The 17996-nt window shown below is 37.1% G+C and overlaps 1 protein-coding gene across 2 annotated transcripts in view; it reads left to right on the forward strand.

The window, feature by feature from the left end:
- The window catches only part of tspan15 (tetraspanin 15), a 62612-nt gene extending 50995 nt beyond the window's left edge, over positions 1-11617 (forward strand). For both annotated transcript variants that reach the window (XM_047363981.1, XM_047363980.1), the window contains 3 exons: positions 3904-3954; positions 4373-4489; positions 8464-11617. In XM_047363981.1, the coding sequence (XP_047219937.1) occupies positions 3904-3954; positions 4373-4489; positions 8464-8637 (342 nt within the window). In that variant the 3' untranslated portion in view covers positions 8638-11617. The remainder of the gene's footprint in view (positions 1-3903; positions 3955-4372; positions 4490-8463) is intronic.
- The last annotated feature ends 6379 nt before the right edge of the window (positions 11618-17996 follow it).

Genomic DNA, 17996 nt, shown 5'->3' on the forward strand with positions numbered 1-17996 from the left:
TCCTTTTGCAGAAATGACTGCTTCAATGCGGCGTGGCATGGAGGCAATCAGCCTGTGGCACTGAGGTCTTATGGAGGCCCAGGATGCTTCGATAGCGGCCTTTAGCTCATCCAGAGTGTTGGGTCTTGAGTCTCTCAACGTTCTCTTCACAATATCCCACAGATTCTCTATGGGGTTCAGGTCAGGAAAGGTGGCAGGCCAATTGAGCACAGTGATACCATGGTCAGTAAACCATTTACCAGTGGTTTTGGCACTGTGAGCAGGTGCCAGGTCGTGCTGAAAAATTAAATCTTCATCTCCAAAAATCTTTTCAGCAGATGGAAGCATGAAGTGCTCCAAAATCTCCTGATAGCTAGCTGCATTGACCCTGCCCTTGATAAAACACAGTGGACCAACACCAGCAGCTGACACGGCACCCCGGACCATCACTGACTGTGGGTACTTGACACTGGACTTCTGGCATTTTGGCATTTCCTTCTCTCCAGTCTTCCTCCAGACTCTGGCACCTTGATTTCCGAATGACATGCAGAATTTGCTTTCATCCGAAAAAAGTACTTTGGACCACTGAGCAACAGTCCAGTGCTGCTTCTCTGTAGCCCAGGTCTGGGGAATGCGGCACCTGTAGCCCATTTCCTGCACACATCTGTGCACGGTGGCTCTGGATGTTTCTACTCCAGACTCAGTCCACTGGTTCCGCAGGTCCCCCAAGGTCTGGAATCGGCCCTTCTCCACAATCTTCCTCAGGGTCCGGTCATCTCTTCTCGTTGTGCAGCGTTTTCTGCCACACTTTTTCCTTCCCACAGACTTCCCACTGAGGTGCCTTGATACAGCACTCTGGGAACAGCCTATTCGTTCAGAAATTTCTTTCTGTGTCTTACCCTCTTGCTTGAGGGTGTCAATAGTGGCCTTCTGGACAGCAGTCAGGTCGGCAGTCTTACCCATGATTGGGGTTTTGAGTGATGAACCAGGCTGGGAGTTTTAAAGGCCTCAGGAATCTTTTGCAGGTGTTTAGAGTTAACTCGTTGATTCAGATGATTAGGTTCATAGCTCGTTTAGAGACCCTTTTAATTATATGCTAATTTTGTGAGATAGGAATTTTGGGTTTTTATGAGCTGTATGCCAAAATCATCTGTATTAAGACAATAAAAGACCTGAAATATTTCAGTTAGTGTGCAATGAATCTAAAATATATGAATGTTAAATTTTCATCATGACATTATGGAAAATAATGAACTTTATCACAATATGCTAATATTTCGAGAAGGACCTGTATAGCGCTTTTCCAGTCATATAGACCGCTCAAAGTGCTTTACACTAGAGCCACATTCACCCAATCGCACTCACTAACGCTCACACACTCATACACCGATACGCAGATCGGTAGGCAACTTGAGGTTAAGTGCCTTGCCCAGGGGCACATCGACATATGGAATTGAACCCACAACCTTCTGATTGGAAGACGACTACTCTCCTACAGTCGCCTACTAGAGTCTTTTCGGAGAACATGCCCACCAGCAAAACACTATGGCTAATATTTAAATGCTGACAATAGTTGTATTTTTTTCCTTTTTTAGGAATACCATGAAAAGTATACTTAGTTCAGTGATTCAGTTTAAAGAGTGAATCTATAGATTCATTACATGCATTGATATATGTAATTAAGGCATGTATTTCTATTATTTTCATGGTTATGGCTTGTAGCTACTGAAAACCGGAAATTCAGTTTGTCATAAAATTTGAATATTATATAATATAAGACAAATAAAATAAATTTTAATATAGAAATGTTGGCCTGCTGTCTAAACACTATACATATGCATATGCACTCAATACTTGGTCTGGGCTCTGTTGGCATGAATTACTGCAATGCAGCACAGCATGGAGGCAATCAGCCTGTGGAAGCACAGGTCACCTTACAAGCTAGCTTCAATTAATCTGCATTGCTGGGACTGGTGTCTCTCATCTTCCTCTTGACAATACTTCATAGAATCTTTATGGGATTCAGGCCAGGCCAGTCTAGCACATTGATGCTGTGGCCAGTTCCGACAGCTACCAAATCCTGCTGATAAATGGATTTGAGATTTCCATGTTGTTGTCAGCAAAGATGAGCATTAAGTGTTCGATAATGCCATAGTAAACGACTGCGCTGAAAATCCACAATGAATTTAGCAGTTTTGAAGCTTTTGCAAGAAAGAGAAAAGTTCAAAGAAAATTTTAAAATCCCCAAGTAAAGCAGTGATGATAAAAAAAAAGCTATCTCTCTGTCAATTATGGGATAGTAATGTACATGTGCACCTTAGTAAATTTGAATTTCATCAAAAATGTATTTATGTAAATAAATCAGATAAAGTGACGCTCATAGATTTAAGTATTTAAGTTGATAATTGTTGCTTAAACCTAATTAAAAAAACTAATACACCAACTCCAGTCCTCAACATGTCCAACAACTTCTAGATGCATCCCTTCTCCAAAACATGAAATTCAAATGAAGGGCTCGTCACCTGGCCTCTGCTGAACTATAGGACTGAATGCTGATTAAGGAATTCAGCCATTGGGTTCAGACGTGCTGGAGCTGGGATGCATCTAAAAGCTGCAGAATAGCAGCTCTCCGTGACTAAACGTGCACATCCCTGGCCTACACAATCATAGAGAAGACCTTTGACTTCACTGTTGTGTAGCAGCCACAAGAGATCATTGGTAAAGAAGCTGGCCAAACAGAGTGATTGTGCCAACATATTAATGGAAAGTTGAGTGGAAGCAAAAAGTCTGTAACACAAATAACCAAGACCTTTAGAGGATTGTAAAACAAAGTCCTTTTAAGAATTTGAGGGATATTCACAAGGTGTGCCTCCACTCAGTGCTATGAGATGTAATACTGGATTTTTGGGGAAACTTAAATTTGGGTTTTCATCATTTCAAAAAGACATGAAATATTACTCTCAGGATAATTAATCTATACTAGTTTCACTTTTTGAACTGAATTAATTTCATTAATTGACTCCTATAATTTACTGAGATGTGCTTGTATAAATGATCAGGTTACCAGTTTTACAAAGGCACACAGCACTTTCTTTTATTTATTATTTTATGTAATCACTTATCAAACACAGATTAAACCAAAATAGAAACTTGGTGGAAAAGAAATACACCCCAAAAACATTAGATATGTACAAAATATATAGAAACCTTCCATCCAACCATGACTTGTACAGGTCTACAGTCAGGAAAAAGGCAGCTAACATCTCTGTTGATCACAGGTTGTTTAGACTTTTACCTACAGGTTGGTGCTGATGGCAAAAACAAGCCTCCACACAAACAGTTTCTTCCTCCAGGCTGTCTCTCTGTTGAAACCAATGAACACCTCACCGCCAGGGCAGGCAGTTAATCTGCTGGAAACAAATAAGCATACTGCTCCTTGTCCTTATTCATTTAAGTGTTTTTACTCATTGTGTTTGTTGTTGTTTGAACTGATGTTGATATCCAATGTGAGTAATGGAAACGGAAGTCAATTCCTTGTTTGTGTACACAAACTTGGCCAATAAAGATGATTCTGATTCAGAATAAGAAGATCCTCTTCTGGTTCTTGTTTTCTTATGTAAATAAACATTATGTCAAAAGGTGAATATGGAAAGCTCTGAGTGATCAGGCGTGAACTGATGCTTATACAACACTTTATGCACCTTTTATGTAAAACTACTGAACTGTTTCTCCTCTTAATCTGTCAGCTAAATTTGAGAGAGGCAGGCAAAGTATTCATGTTATCAGCAATGGGGCTCTTACTTTTGTATGTTTATACATATGAAAATAAACCTTTTGCGAACAGCTTTCTGGCTTGTCTAACATTTTACACTAAAGAAAATGTTTGTGTATTTCTAATACATCTCTTTCTTCTCTTCCCACCAGCCTAATGAAGTGGTCAATACTCTGTGTGGGTTCAAGGTGCTGGAGCAAGAGGTAAGAGATCTTAGAAATATCAATGTAACTGAACTCAGAAAGTATAAATGCTTTAAACTAAAGGTCCTCTACTTCTTCATTTGTTTTTGTTTTTTTGTTTCTCTCTGCTTTGACATGCAGAACAGAATCACTTCAACTGCCAATTAAAGGGAAATAGTTTAAAACTATGGAGACTGAATGCGAGTGTTTTCATGTAGTTCTGTCTCCATGGCAGCTGGATATAACCCAGTATCTGCTGCTGTGTTTTCTGCCACTCATTGTCACCGCCATATATCCCTGCAGGACTGAGTACAAGTCAGAATAAATGCTATATTAAAAAATTAAGGCAAAATGCAATGCAGAAAGTTCTATGTTTTGTGTTGGCTTTAAAATGTATGTTCTTTACAAATACAGGAGCTAATAGGATTTTATTTTGCAGCGGCTAGATTTGATGGACGTTATCTATGTGAGAGGTTGCACTGATGCGTTCCTCATCTGGGTGATGGACAATTATAAAAGGATGGCTATACTGTTGTTGGTTATCCTCCTGCCTCAGGTACAAACACATGGTAGAGCACATGTTTCACTCACAGGTGTTTTAATATTTATAATGCCTGACAAACTGTTCTTCTATTTTGAAATGTGGATTACTTTCATTTGCCTCAAGTATAAAAAAGTTCATATTAAGCTGATGTATAAATACAGAGATGCAATATGGTAATTTCTAAAGATGCTATCTGTTCAGAGTGCTTTCTGCAATCAGAATACTGTAAAGTTGAGTGAAAAGAAAAAATGTGGTGGGAAAAGGTGCGTAAGCAACAGGGATAACTGCAGCCTGTCCACAAACCATAACCCATTCATTATCTGAGAAACAGATTTTTTGAGTTTCATTAACTGTAAGCCATAATTATCAACATCAGAGCAAATAAACACTTAAAATATATGTCACTCAATGACATTAACTTTCTAAAATGAATTTAAAAAAAACTCTTCATTTTTTCATTTAACTTTTTGATGATTTTCCAATGTATATGGAATGTTACGCATGTAGAAAATATACTGATTGCAAAACCATCAAAACATTTAAAAATAAGTTATTTTATTATGTATTTGGCATCACTTCTGATGTTTGGTGCATCAAAAAAAAATAAACGTGTGCCTAAATTTTTGCATTTTTACTTTATATTCCATGTAATACAGCTAACATTTTATTAACTCTACTTATGAGAAAGCATGTTTGAAACTGTTTGCATTTTTCTCACCTGTGTAATTTATAACTGTTAAAACCAGACTTTTACAGGAGTATGAATGTGACTACATCCAGCAACAACTGTCCGCATTGTAAAACTACTAATTTACTTTATTATAAATAAATAAAAATCTAAATATTAGTAGAAAAAAATATCAGTAGAAAATAATGTTCAAAATGATAAACAATGTTTTAAATTTATAAAGTTAACTTTGTAAAACACAAATAACTATATATGTAAACATGGATAAAAAGACAGAATTATAGTACTTATGGTAGTAGTAAATTTTAATTGTAATGGTCAGCTGTTTAAAAACAAAGTAAAATAAGTACATTGAAATAGCATTCTTTATAAGAACTATTTATTAACCAGAACAGAAAGCTAGTTTGATAATTTACTACAAATATATAATGTGCGATTAAAATCTTAGAAAAATGCTTAACACAAAATAAATATCTTCAATTTACTTTAGTGACATCGGACCGCTCTCAGCCATCTTCTAGAAGCCCGCTTCAGAGGCGAGGACCATAATAGAAAATGGTGACCTTGTTGCATGTTTTAGTTCTCGCAATTACGATGTAATGAATAAAAGGGGATGAGCACAGATGTGAAATATGAATAATTAATGCACATCTGGTGCGTGCATGATTTTAGTGTTTCTTTGTACGATAATGTTGAGGTGTATTTGGTGCTGATTCTGTTTCTGATTTAAAACTCCATGAAGAGGGGACAAGCAGAGATGTTTCACAATGACTTCTGTCTCTTTCAAGGAGATGCTAATAGAAACTGGAAACTAGAAACTGTGCTCCCACAAACTCGATTTACTCGATTTACATTCTACACAATTATGCACTACTTTGAGTTGGCCTATCACGAGAATTCCCATGAAAATGTATTATAATTTATGGTTGTGAGTTGATAAAATGTAAACTTTTGCAAGGCACTGTATATCATCCCAAAATCATACCTTTAAAAAGGGATGCATGTTTACCTTTACACCCTCCGACAGTTTCAGCTCTGTAACTTCCTCCAGTGCTTCCTCCCAAAGGCGTAAAAATGATTAGCTTCAAGCCCCCTCCTACGCTGTCTCAGCCGCCGCACAAATCACAGCGAGATAAGAAGGAGGCATTTCAAAAAGTGTTTTGATGAAATACTTTTATTTAACACGTCTGTGAATCAGCATTTGGGACAAAATGGTAGGAAATGTAAATTTCCTCACCTCCTCTGGACATTTGACACCTTCACTTCATCAACAGTGAGGGAGACAGAAGGGCAGTTGTAACAAAATGTTGCTTCATTTAATTTACATATTCTGTACATTTCCATACATGCCATATTGTGTTGGAAGAACACCATTCTGGAGCAACCGACACTTACTAACCCACTCTGTGCTTTTACATTAAATATCTGACACTTTTTATTCAAATTCAATCTTCTACAGTTTGGGTTTAAAATGCATAGAACCTTTTTTCCCCCTGATATTTCTGCCCTTTTACATCGTCCTGGAAATTACACAATGCATTTAGATATGAGCCCCTTTGACAGCTATGAATATATGAATGTTGATCGGGTTCGACTGAAAGAAGCTTGTTGGATGTCACTGAGCTGTTTCTGTGGCAAGGTACAAATTCCTACTGGCAGTCATTCATACCACATAATGGGTTCTTCTCATTATTCGTATTTATCTTGAGGTGGCACAAAATAGATTAAACTGTTCCTTCACTGTTTAATTTTCTTCATTTCATTTCTATTCCAAGTGACAAGAACCAATTTAATTTAAGAGTATTGTTCAGAGGAAATTTGCAGCAGATGGAACATCACTTGCTGTGCATTTTACCCATCCCTTCAAAAAGCAACTGAATCATCAAGAAGTCCATTCTTCCTCATTATGATCTGAGTTGTATGTCATTCCTGGATTGTCCTTTTCAGAACTTTAGCCTGAGCAACAAATGGAGTTTCTGGAAGACCCAGTTGGTTTGGTACCATCTTAACTAAAGCAGTTAAAAAAAGTAATGAGAACAACTCTAGACTGCCTTACTCCACTCTGGTTTTTTAAAGTGTTGAGTTCCTAAATCTTGCCTAAAACGGTTTAAGCTGCAAGGGAACAGCTTGCTAGGATTTACTTTATCTTCTCCTCAAAGCCTCAAAGAGTTTAACTTATAAAACCCCACCAGATCATTGGAATGGTGAATGGCACAACGTATCAACACGCCAATAGGTCTAAAAGAGAGAGAGCAGACTAGGCTGCAATATGTAACATCACCCCAGACTGCAGGCCCTGGGCAGAGCACCACAACACAATTATGATGCAGTGAAATAAAGGAATGAACACAGATGCAAAATGTACTTTAAATAATAGACTAGATGGGTTTTATTTATTTAGTCTTTTTTTGTATGGTGATGTTCAGGTGCTTGTAAAATTCTGCAAGGAGCAGCATGCTGAGATGTTTCACAACATCTTTAGTTCTGTCACTTTCTCTACATTAACTCTGTAGAAGTAACTTTAAGTTTCCTCTGTATTTACACAAGATATTCAAACTCAGTTTTTTTATATACGAATCTGTTGCATGAATTACTGCTTACAGTAAGTGCAGCATGTCATGGAGGTGATCAGCTTGTGAGGTGTTTAGGAAGCCCAAGTTCAGCTCCTCGTGGATATTTTGTCTTGTATTGAAATGGTAAATGGCCTGCACTCGTATATCACTTTATCAAGTCCTCAGAGACCCCATCTTTCCCTTGAAAATACTCCATAGCCCCTCTGGGGGTTTAGGTCCAGTGACTTTGATTGGCCGAACAAGCACAGTGATAACTTGGTCATTAAACCAGGTGCCAGCGTGGGCAGGTGCCACGTTCTGCTGGAAAATTAAATCAGTATCGTCATAAATCAGAGAGAAGTATGAAGTGCTCCAAAATGTCCTGGCGGATTGCTTTGCTAAGTTTGGAGATTACTTTTTGACCACACTTTTTTCTTCCACTCAACTTTCCAATAATATCTACATGCATACAGCACTCTGAACAGCCTGCTTTAGCCATGATCTTCTGTGTCTTACCCTTTCTGGTGGACAATGCCAGTGACTGTGTACTGGAAAACTGTCATGTCAGCAGTATTCAGTATGGTTTATAGCTCATATCATTTTATTGGTATTATATGACATGTAGAATTTTTCTTTAGAAATTAAATTGAAGTTGTTACCCCCTAAGCCATAATCATCCAAATTAACAGAAATAGACTCTTAGGTTTCACTATCACTTCCAATGTCACGTCTTTCTGTTGTTTTAGTTTTTTGGGGTGATCGTCAGCTGGCTGTACATAGGTCGTGTTGAAGAAGCCATAATCGAGTTCGGCGCCTGCAGGGACGAGCTGCTGCCTAAGGAGGAGGGCCGTGTTTCCAAATTGTTTAAGTGTATGCCAGACAAGCAGAGATACACATCCAACAGACAGCGTGTTCAGTAAACAAAAGATGTACAGTTTAACTCTTTTCATTCAATTTCTTAAACTTTTTTTTTTAATGTCCAAATTGCATCTGGCAGACTCAGGGATTAACATAGGTACTAAAAACACTTCATACACCTCTCATGGTTTTCGTTTGCACGGTGAACATTTGTTTTCCACACAAACAAGTGACAATGCCTTAACATTTTTTTGTTTTTAACCACTCTAGTGCCTGCTGAACCGTCAGTGTGCTCTCCTGTGCTGTTTGGTTTTGTAAAGCTACTTAAAAGTTGAAACATTGTCGATGAACTTAATATGTTTAATTTCAATGTAGATCATGATTAGTTTTGAAAAGTTTGTAAAATGCTGAATTGCCCTGAAGTTCATTAAGTTTCAAGTCATTTTCTTTATTATAGGCTTAAAAGTTTTTTGTTTTTTTTAGTAGAGACATGGTTAGAAAGAATTGTTTGGTAGTTTTACTCCTATACTAGATGGTAATCTTAGAGTTAAGCACAGCAGTCTATAGTCTTTCACATCCCAAGAGTAACAAATGTATTTCAGCTCCAAATGCAAAATGAGATTCTTCAAACACGTGCTTTAAATATTCAATTCAATTCAAAATTCAAAAATACTTTATTAATCCCAAAGGGAAATAAAATTTTAATATTTAATATTCAGTAACAGGTCAAACCACATCTCTATTTCTCAGCACAAAAAACAAGAAAAGGAAATAAAAAGTTGACTGTGGTGAAGATGCAGCCCAACAAAAATGTTTCCATCAAAGCAGCATAAGCAAAAATAATAATGAGTTTCCTCTTTTGTCAGACTTTAGATGAGGTTGCCTCACAGCATTCTCCATCCAGCAAATGAAGCATCCAGTTATTGGCTCCACTGGTAAAAATGTGCATAAAGCCTTGAAATAAATTAATTATTTGTTGCAGTGGAGTAATCTTGCCCTTAAAAGTTAGAAAAATCCAACCTTTAATTTGATTACATTTGTACAGTCCTGAAAAATATTATACTAATGAATAATTGTTTTAAAGAAAATTACCTGTAGCACAGTTGTTGGTACCCCTGCTGTTAACAATTTGAACCCCCTTCCTGCCTATAGGACAGCGCTTGGTCCTAATCGTACAGAGAGAGCAATCTTTGATCATTCATCTTTATAAAATATCTCTAGATTATCCAGAGTCCTGGGTTCTCTCCTATGTTCTCCGTTCTTTAGCTCACCCCACAGGTTTAGTTCTGAGGGAGTGGAGATGGACATGAAAAAACGTTGATTCCTGATTTATTTAACAAGGTGTTTTGCATCATTATAACAGCTTGTAATGACCCATTTTCAGTTTTCAGGGAGAGTCCACCGGGTTTTTATTTAAAATCTTCTGGTATTTCAAACCCTTCCACAGCATCATAGATCCTCCACCGTATTTAACAGAGGACAGGAAGTGTATTCCACATATTTATTGTTTCACACCAAACCTACCAAGAGTGAATGTTGCCAAAGTAGCATATTCTTGTTGTCATCTGACCGAGAAACACACAGTTTCAGTTAAAGTCCACTAGTGTTTAGCAAATTCAGCATGTTTCTTCGTAATGGTAATAGACAGAAATTACTTTTAATGTCATTATCCAGACTCTGCAATTACATACTTTTAATGGTTGTTATGCAAACTAGATGATCCCAATATATTGTGCTACATGCAGCTTTGCACTAACAATGAGCTTTGGAGGGTTTTATTTGCTTTATTCATCTGTTTTTCACTTCCCATATTACCCTGCTCACTTTACATGGTGGGAAGTGACTAGAAGAAACAGACATCTGTGTTTCACTGTATTTATACCCATTGGAAACAGGAAGTGTGGCTTTATTTGTTAGACGTGTAGATAATCTAAGCTCAATAAAAGTATCAATAGATACACCCAGTGTTCAAATTAAAGGTTGGATTTTTCACTCAAAGATTATGCCACAGCTATAAATAAGAATGTATTGTCAGGGTTTTTCTTAATCTTTACCAGAGTTGCAAGTAAATTATTCCACATCTGCAAATATTTGTGCTTGTATGATTTTAAAGTCGGCTCTTGAGCTTTCTTAAATCCATGAGGAATGTAATTATCTTCAACCTTTCACCTTAAAATGTATCATGTTTTAAGGCCTCATTTTATTTTCTTCAGATAGTGCCTGATTCATGTTTTCAAGGCATGTTTGTTAAAAGGGTTTTAGTTTGAAACTTTTTGTTTGTAAATTTCTACCAAAGGAATTCAGTTGTGATTTAAAACGTCTTTATGGTTATTTTCTGACTTTACACTACATTGACTAATCATATGTATTGTTGTATTTGTTTTTGTATTGGAAAGTACAATACTTCCATTATGCCTGAAACACCTTTGCAAGCAGTTGATTTTTCATTAGCACAATCCCATATCAGAGTCGTGTGTGAAATAAGTGTGGGTCAAATCTGATTTTCTGTAGTGCAACTGCAAGATTTGTTTTTGCATTTTGAGTTCGTTTCCTGCACTGAAATACATATAACCTGTGAATTTTTAAGCTGGTGGATTTTTTGGTGTTAAACATGTTGCCTACTTTTTTTCTACTAAAACAATAAACCAACATTTATACAACACATAAAGTAGCACTCCATACTTTGCTTTTTGAACAGAGGCAAGATGAAGACTGAACTATTTCTTAAAGCACCTGTATTTCTCTTTAAAAGGAGTCAGATCATACACAGTTTTGTATTTTTTTGCTAATGTTCCATATCTGTATTCATGCCCGATTTAACATTTTGACAAATTGTAACCTCAAACTTCAATGTGTTTTACTGGGATTTGGCACCAGATTAGTACATATGATTTAATTAGATTTTATTTAGAGGAAACAAGTTTGAATGTAAATGCACACCACAATTTATAGATATTTAGCCCCTTATACTCTAATACCCCTACATAGAATCCTGTGCTACCATTTGTGCCTGTCTATAAAATAAAGTAACAATAAAATGCATTGCAACTTCTATTTGTAATGAGACAAATGGTCAAATAGTATAAATATTTTTGCAAGGCATTGTAAGCTCTCAGTACTGTGAATAGCCTCCCTGATAACATCCATCTGGGTCAAAGGTTATTAATCTATGATGATCAATAACTCTGCCAACTTAAGCTGAAAGAAGTAGCATAGTTTGAAAATTTTCTTAGTGAGTGTGTAAAATAAAATCCAATGCCTTGTGCTATGTTATGGCCCCTGTTTGTTTTTAATGTGATGGGATTAAAAATACATTTTCTGAAAAGGTATTTTCAAAGTTTGCATGTTAAATAAATGATAGTCGCTATCATACTGTGCAATTTCTGGGGCAGCCTTTGTACTTAGTTTCTACATTTTTTATGTCAAAGTAAGCAAACTTTGCATATGAACTTATGCATGAGGAAACAACAGAGGACAATGTATATTACGCAGTTAGCGTATCCATATTTGTGTTAAAAATATCTACTAAACGTATACATGTTAAAGCAACCACTTCTGGACTGTAAATTGTTTTAGAAATGCTGAAAAGGAGAGGCTTTGGGAGTAATGAGGTTTGATATCTTTTCAAGTTTCCACATTAGTGTTCACGTTACAAGCAACACCATCCACGAGGCTCCGTCTGCTCTTCATCTCAGACGTGGCTCTGAATAAACAGACTTCTTCAGCTGCTTTCCATGTAAGAGCAGCATGTGTGATAAGTGGGGAGTGTCCAGAGTAGTTTGGTTTTTATCTGTCTTTCTCTTCCTTCCTCTCACTCCTGCTGCTCCCTGGACTTCCTGCTGAATGAAACCCATGAATATTTTACTATGGCTGACAAGAAGATAATTATTTTTCCTGCAACACTAGAAAGAAAGAGAGAAGCTCCTGTGAGCTATTTGTAAAGGACTGGTCATGGACCAGAACCTGCTGTAGGCTGTGATATCAGATTGGATGATCACTTTTGATATCTTTTGGTATAAATTGTGACAAGCTGGTATGACTCAAAACAGGTTTCTCACTTCCAGCTCTTCTCAAGATGCTTGGTTATGTCATCTGCTTGTAACACTCTGAATACCCTCCTGTATTTCTCACTGGTAGAGTCCCAGTTCACCCCTTCCTCCCACCCTTCACTGTTTTATGTGTCCTGACAACTTAAACAAAGAGTATCGTGGGCCTTCGTTGCCTTACTATGTTGGGGCAAATTTGTTCTATAAAAAGTGGAGGAATAGGATGTTGCTTCATAATTGGCTTTATTTAATTAAAAGCATCACAGACTACATCTGGTTTATGCAACAAAGATTAAAGGAGTTGACATTAAAAAACAAAGATATTTGGGAGATAAACAGGTGAAAGGTCTAGGGGAACAGGGAAGTGGTAATGATGCACCAACGCTGATTTCCAAAACCATCTGCAAACCCAAAGCAACCCTATGAAAAGGGCCATACTGCAAAGCTAGGTCACAGGCCGGCATCTGAGGTCCATTCCCATGGTGACCTTGACAGAACTCATCCATGCACAGCCCGCGGCAACCCACAACCACACCAGACCCCCAAACATCTCTGAGCAAGATGCAGCCCCTGCCAAGCCATGCCCACAAAAGCGGTGCTGCAAAACACTGAGGTCAACACCCCGATATAAATAAATGGATCTAATTTTAGTTTGAAGGAAAAATGTAAAATATTATATTTCACAGCCAAACTGCCAATATATTTTCCATTTGGAGTATTTTAATATATATTTCTGATCATTTTCCATCTTCCTCAGCAAGTGTGAAAATTTTTTATTTTTTTTTTAAATCTGCTTAAGGTGTAAGCATATGGATCAGAATCAGAGAATCAGAAAAGCTTTATTGCCAAGTACGTTTTTGGACATACAAGGAATTTGTTTTGGCGTAGTCGGTGCAATACAGTACAAATTAAACAGTATAAATGTATGGATGATAGGTAAATGGCATTCGGCCCTTATAAGGTGACTTATCTCCCAAAAAATGTGGTAACAGACTGCAGTTAGTTGAACACTACCATATTAATCACCTCAACAGATGTAATTTGAGGCCGGAATGCTTGTAAATGATAGAGATGGAGGTGTCATTGTTTATGCAATTCACATCTTAATTCAGACCAATTTTCAAACTCTAAGCTCTGTGACTGAACACCTTAATCCAATTATACTCATTACTCCTGCAGGCAGATGCAAACGGTTATCAATTATCATTGCTTATTGTTGAAGAATATGCTTCTATATGATTTCATCTACTTGGTGTGGTAAGACATTTATATGACCAAAAGTAATGTGGGACTGAACTACTCAATGATCATTAAACAAGCCAATGTAAATTGTCCAATTTAAAAAAAGTAGTAAGTCTTTTAATAAAGAAATACTTCAGATACACAGCTGGTGAAATATTTTAGTTTGGAAGGTTTTTTTTCATTGAAGTAAGAGAATAAGTTTTTATTCAAAATTAAAACTGCTGTAGTGACAGTGATAGGCTTGTTTTCTTTCCTTCTGAGCTGCATCACTTTCAGTCATCTCTGCTGTTCAATCTGGTATTCAGTCTTTTCTTTCACTTCCTTTTCTCTGCTCTTCTCTATAAAACACACAAGGAAAGGGGTGAACAAACAAAAGTAAAGTTTGTGTTTTTGAGGTGCTCAACCAGCCTACAATACACTTTTCCAAAAACAGGCAGTACGCTTTAAATCAGACTTTTCACAGCTTGTTTAGTTTTACAGTTTGTTTATGTTTTTTCCTCTGGATTTAAACTGTGTAAACCATATCTCCAGCTTCTGCCTCATTGTGAATCCACAATGTTTATGTAGCTCTGTGTGGGTCATACCATCTATTACCTAAGACAATAACTTGTCTGAAATACTTTTCAAGGAATTTTACTTTGAGCATCAAGTTTAGACACAATTTATATACAATGCCCTGAACATAAAGACAAAAAGGATTACATTTTGTCTCGTTCTTCCTCTCCAAATTGTTTAAACCTACAGTACAGACCAAAGGTTTGGACACACCTTCTCATTCAAAGAGTTTTCTTTATTTTCATGACTATGAATATTGTAGCTTCACACTGAAGGCATCAAAATTATGAATTAACACATGTGGAATTATATACTGAACAAAAAAGTGTGAAACAACTGAAAATATGTCTTATATTCTAGGTTTTTCAAAGTAGCCACCTTTTGCTTTGATTACTGCTCCGCACACTCTTGGCATTCTGTTGATGAGCTTCAAGAGGTAGTCACCTGAAATGGTTTTCACTTCACAGGTGTGCCCTGTCAGGTATAATAAGTGGGATTTCAAGCCTTATAAATGGGGTTGGGACCATCAGTTGTTTTGTGCAGGAGGTGGATACAGTGCACAGCTGATAGTCCTACTGAATAGACTGTTAGCTGCTTTTTTCTTGCCATAATACAAATTCTAAGTAAAGAAAAACGAGTGGCCATCATTACTTTAAGAAATGAAGGTCAGTCGGTCCGAACAATTGGGAAAACTTTGAAAGTGTCCCCAAGTGCAGTCGCAAAAACCATCAAGCACTACAAAGAAACTGGCTCACATGAGGACCGCCCCAGGAAAGGAAGACCAAGAGTCACCTCTGCTGCGGACGATAAGTTCATCCGAGTCACCAGCTTCAGAAATCGCAGGTTAACAGCAGCTCAGATTAGAGAACAAGTCAATGCCACACAGAGTTCTAGCAGCAGACACATCTCTAGAACAACTGTTAAGAGGAGACTGTGTGAATCAGGCCTTCATGGTAAAATAGCTGCTAGGAAACCACTGCTGAGGACAGGTAACAAGCAGAAGAGACTTGTTTGGGCTAAAGAACACAAGGAATGGACATTAGACCAGTGGAAATCTGTGCTTTGGTCTGAGGGCACACCTGTGAAGTGAAAACCATTTCAGGTGACTACCTCTTGAAGCTCATCAACAGAATGCCAAGAGTGTGCGGAGCAGTAATCAAAGCAAAAGGTGGCTACTTTGAAGAACCTAGAATATAAGACATATTTTCAGTTGTTTCACACTTTTTTGTTCAGTATATAATTCCGCATGTGTTAATTCATAGTTTTGATGCCTTCAGTGTGAAGCTACAATATTCATAATCATGAAAATAAAGACAACTCTTTGAATGAGAAGGTGTGTCCAAACGTTTGGTCTTTACTGTACATTGGAGGGTACTTGAGCGTGTTTTAAGGCTTTGAAGTCCAGACTTTGACTAGGCCACGCTTTTCTCAATGGATATCTCAACTGCACTCCAGCTTGAGGTCACAAATTTGTGGCCGCACATTCTTCAGGATTTTCTGCTATACAGCAGAATTCATGGTTTCATCATTTACGTCAAGCTCTACTGAAGAAGCAACTCCACAGTGTTGACCATTGGTGTGATGCAACGTGGCAAACTCTCCTTTAAAAAGTCTTGATGGTTCATAGAATATTTTCGCAAAAGTCTCTGGGTTCATAAAGATTATTATTGATTTTATTTTGAGATTTTGTACTACGAGTTGCCTCCATTCAATGGAGAAAGAACAAGGAGAAGATGTGAAGGATATAGTCCCAAGGTCAGAAACCTACTCCTGGATGTAGAGCAGCAATGCCAGCACATGGGCCTCCCGCTACAAGATGTTTTGGGGAAATGTGAAAAGGGCCTTGGTTTTGTGACTTTTTCCATTTGATAGATTTTAGATATTTTTATCTAACCTGTTTTTGAATTTTATTAGATCAATGCATGATTTCTTGCTTTAGAGATTGTCTACCCTACTTCCTGTTGTCAGATAGATTCTATTTAGGTGTTTTATTGATTCTACAGGTCAGGCAGTTATCAAACTTGGGTCTGATTAGTGAAGCTAATCCTACAAAATATGGCTTATGAAAGTCAATTCATGATTCAACATGGGAGCAATTATCTTGACATTGGGCCAGGTTAGTTTGGAAAGCTTTTTTGCTTTAATAATAAATTAATTGAAAACGGCTCTTTGTATTTCTTCAGGTTTTCTTATTAACCTTATTAACCCCATTTCGTATTAGGTCTGATATTAACATTTGTTTTATAATCTGAAACATTTATGTTTGACAAAAAGCAAATCAGCGAAAATACCTTTTTGTCATTCATCTACATCTCCCAACGAGCTCAGCATCACTTTCTACTAGCATCACCAGATTCTAGAGCCAATGGACATCCCACAAGCCAGTAGCAGAGGGGGCCAACACCACTCGGCCATTTAGGAATGACCTGCATTCGTCAGAACTCCACTTGGAGCCGAAGCGACTATCCTCCTCGCCAAGAGAGGCACCTCGGAGCAAAATGAAAGTGGTGCCAAGAAAGTAAATAGCCTTGTCTTACCTATACTAGACATCATCTTTCCTGTTCTATCCTCGTTATACTTCTTGTTCTGGTTTAAGCTGTTAGATGTGCAAACAGGTCCAAAACTTTTACCTCTTTTTTTTTCGCTATGCCAAACTCTCTTCTCTTAAATCAACATCGTGTAAAAAAAAAAAAAAAAAAAAGCCAAAAGCCATTTCTTTAAATTTCTGTGTGAGACCAAATGCATTTTAAATTTAAATTAAACCCTTAATCAGCTTAGAAGAATATTTTAAATGTTATTTGTTTTTCAGAAAACTTTCCCTTTTCCCTTGTAAAAGTAGGTTGTGAAAGTAGAGTTGGTGCCTTTATGTTATCTTGTTTATTGTTTTAATGTGATTAGATTATTGGGAAAAAGATTTTAGTATGAAAAATAACTTGATTATGCGTGATTAATTCTGATAAATACCTGGAACCTGTTTTGCTTCTTTAAATGTTTGATAGGGATAGATAGATTCCTCCTTTCGAAATGAATTCATAGAAATTATGAGACAGACAAAGACTATTTATGTACTTTTAAATATTTCTATTTATTTAGCATGTCAGTTTGCTAAATATACTCTTGCAAATTGATATAAAACATAATCCTAGATTAAAACCAAATATATTTGACTCAGAAAGCGGAAAAAAGACTGTCAAATGAAAGAAAGCTGAGAAACTTCCACAGTTTATACTTAAAGTGACAGTATGAGTGTGTGTGTGCTGGTCATACCAGGGACACATTGGTGCAGCCTCTGTGTTATTTACACATTTTCACTGTCACATTCAGCAGCCGACATAAAGCAGGACACTTACGTCAGCAAACGCGTTCACAGATACACATGGAGTTCATCTCCACCCACCTCCTCAACCTCGTCATAAAGCTCGCTGCATGAAGTAAAAGGTCCGAGCACAAATCTTAAATTATTAAATCCAAAACATTCTCTGACAATGCCCATAAATAAAATTCAGATCACAGTTAGAGGGGTGGGGGGAAGAACATTACAATTAACAGCTAAAATGGAGCTACAGCTAAAAAGAGCA

The sequence above is a fragment of the Girardinichthys multiradiatus genome, chromosome 4, assembly GCF_021462225.1.
Source record: "Girardinichthys multiradiatus isolate DD_20200921_A chromosome 4, DD_fGirMul_XY1, whole genome shotgun sequence".
NCBI classification, from domain to species: Eukaryota; Metazoa; Chordata; class Actinopteri; order Cyprinodontiformes; family Goodeidae; genus Girardinichthys; species Girardinichthys multiradiatus.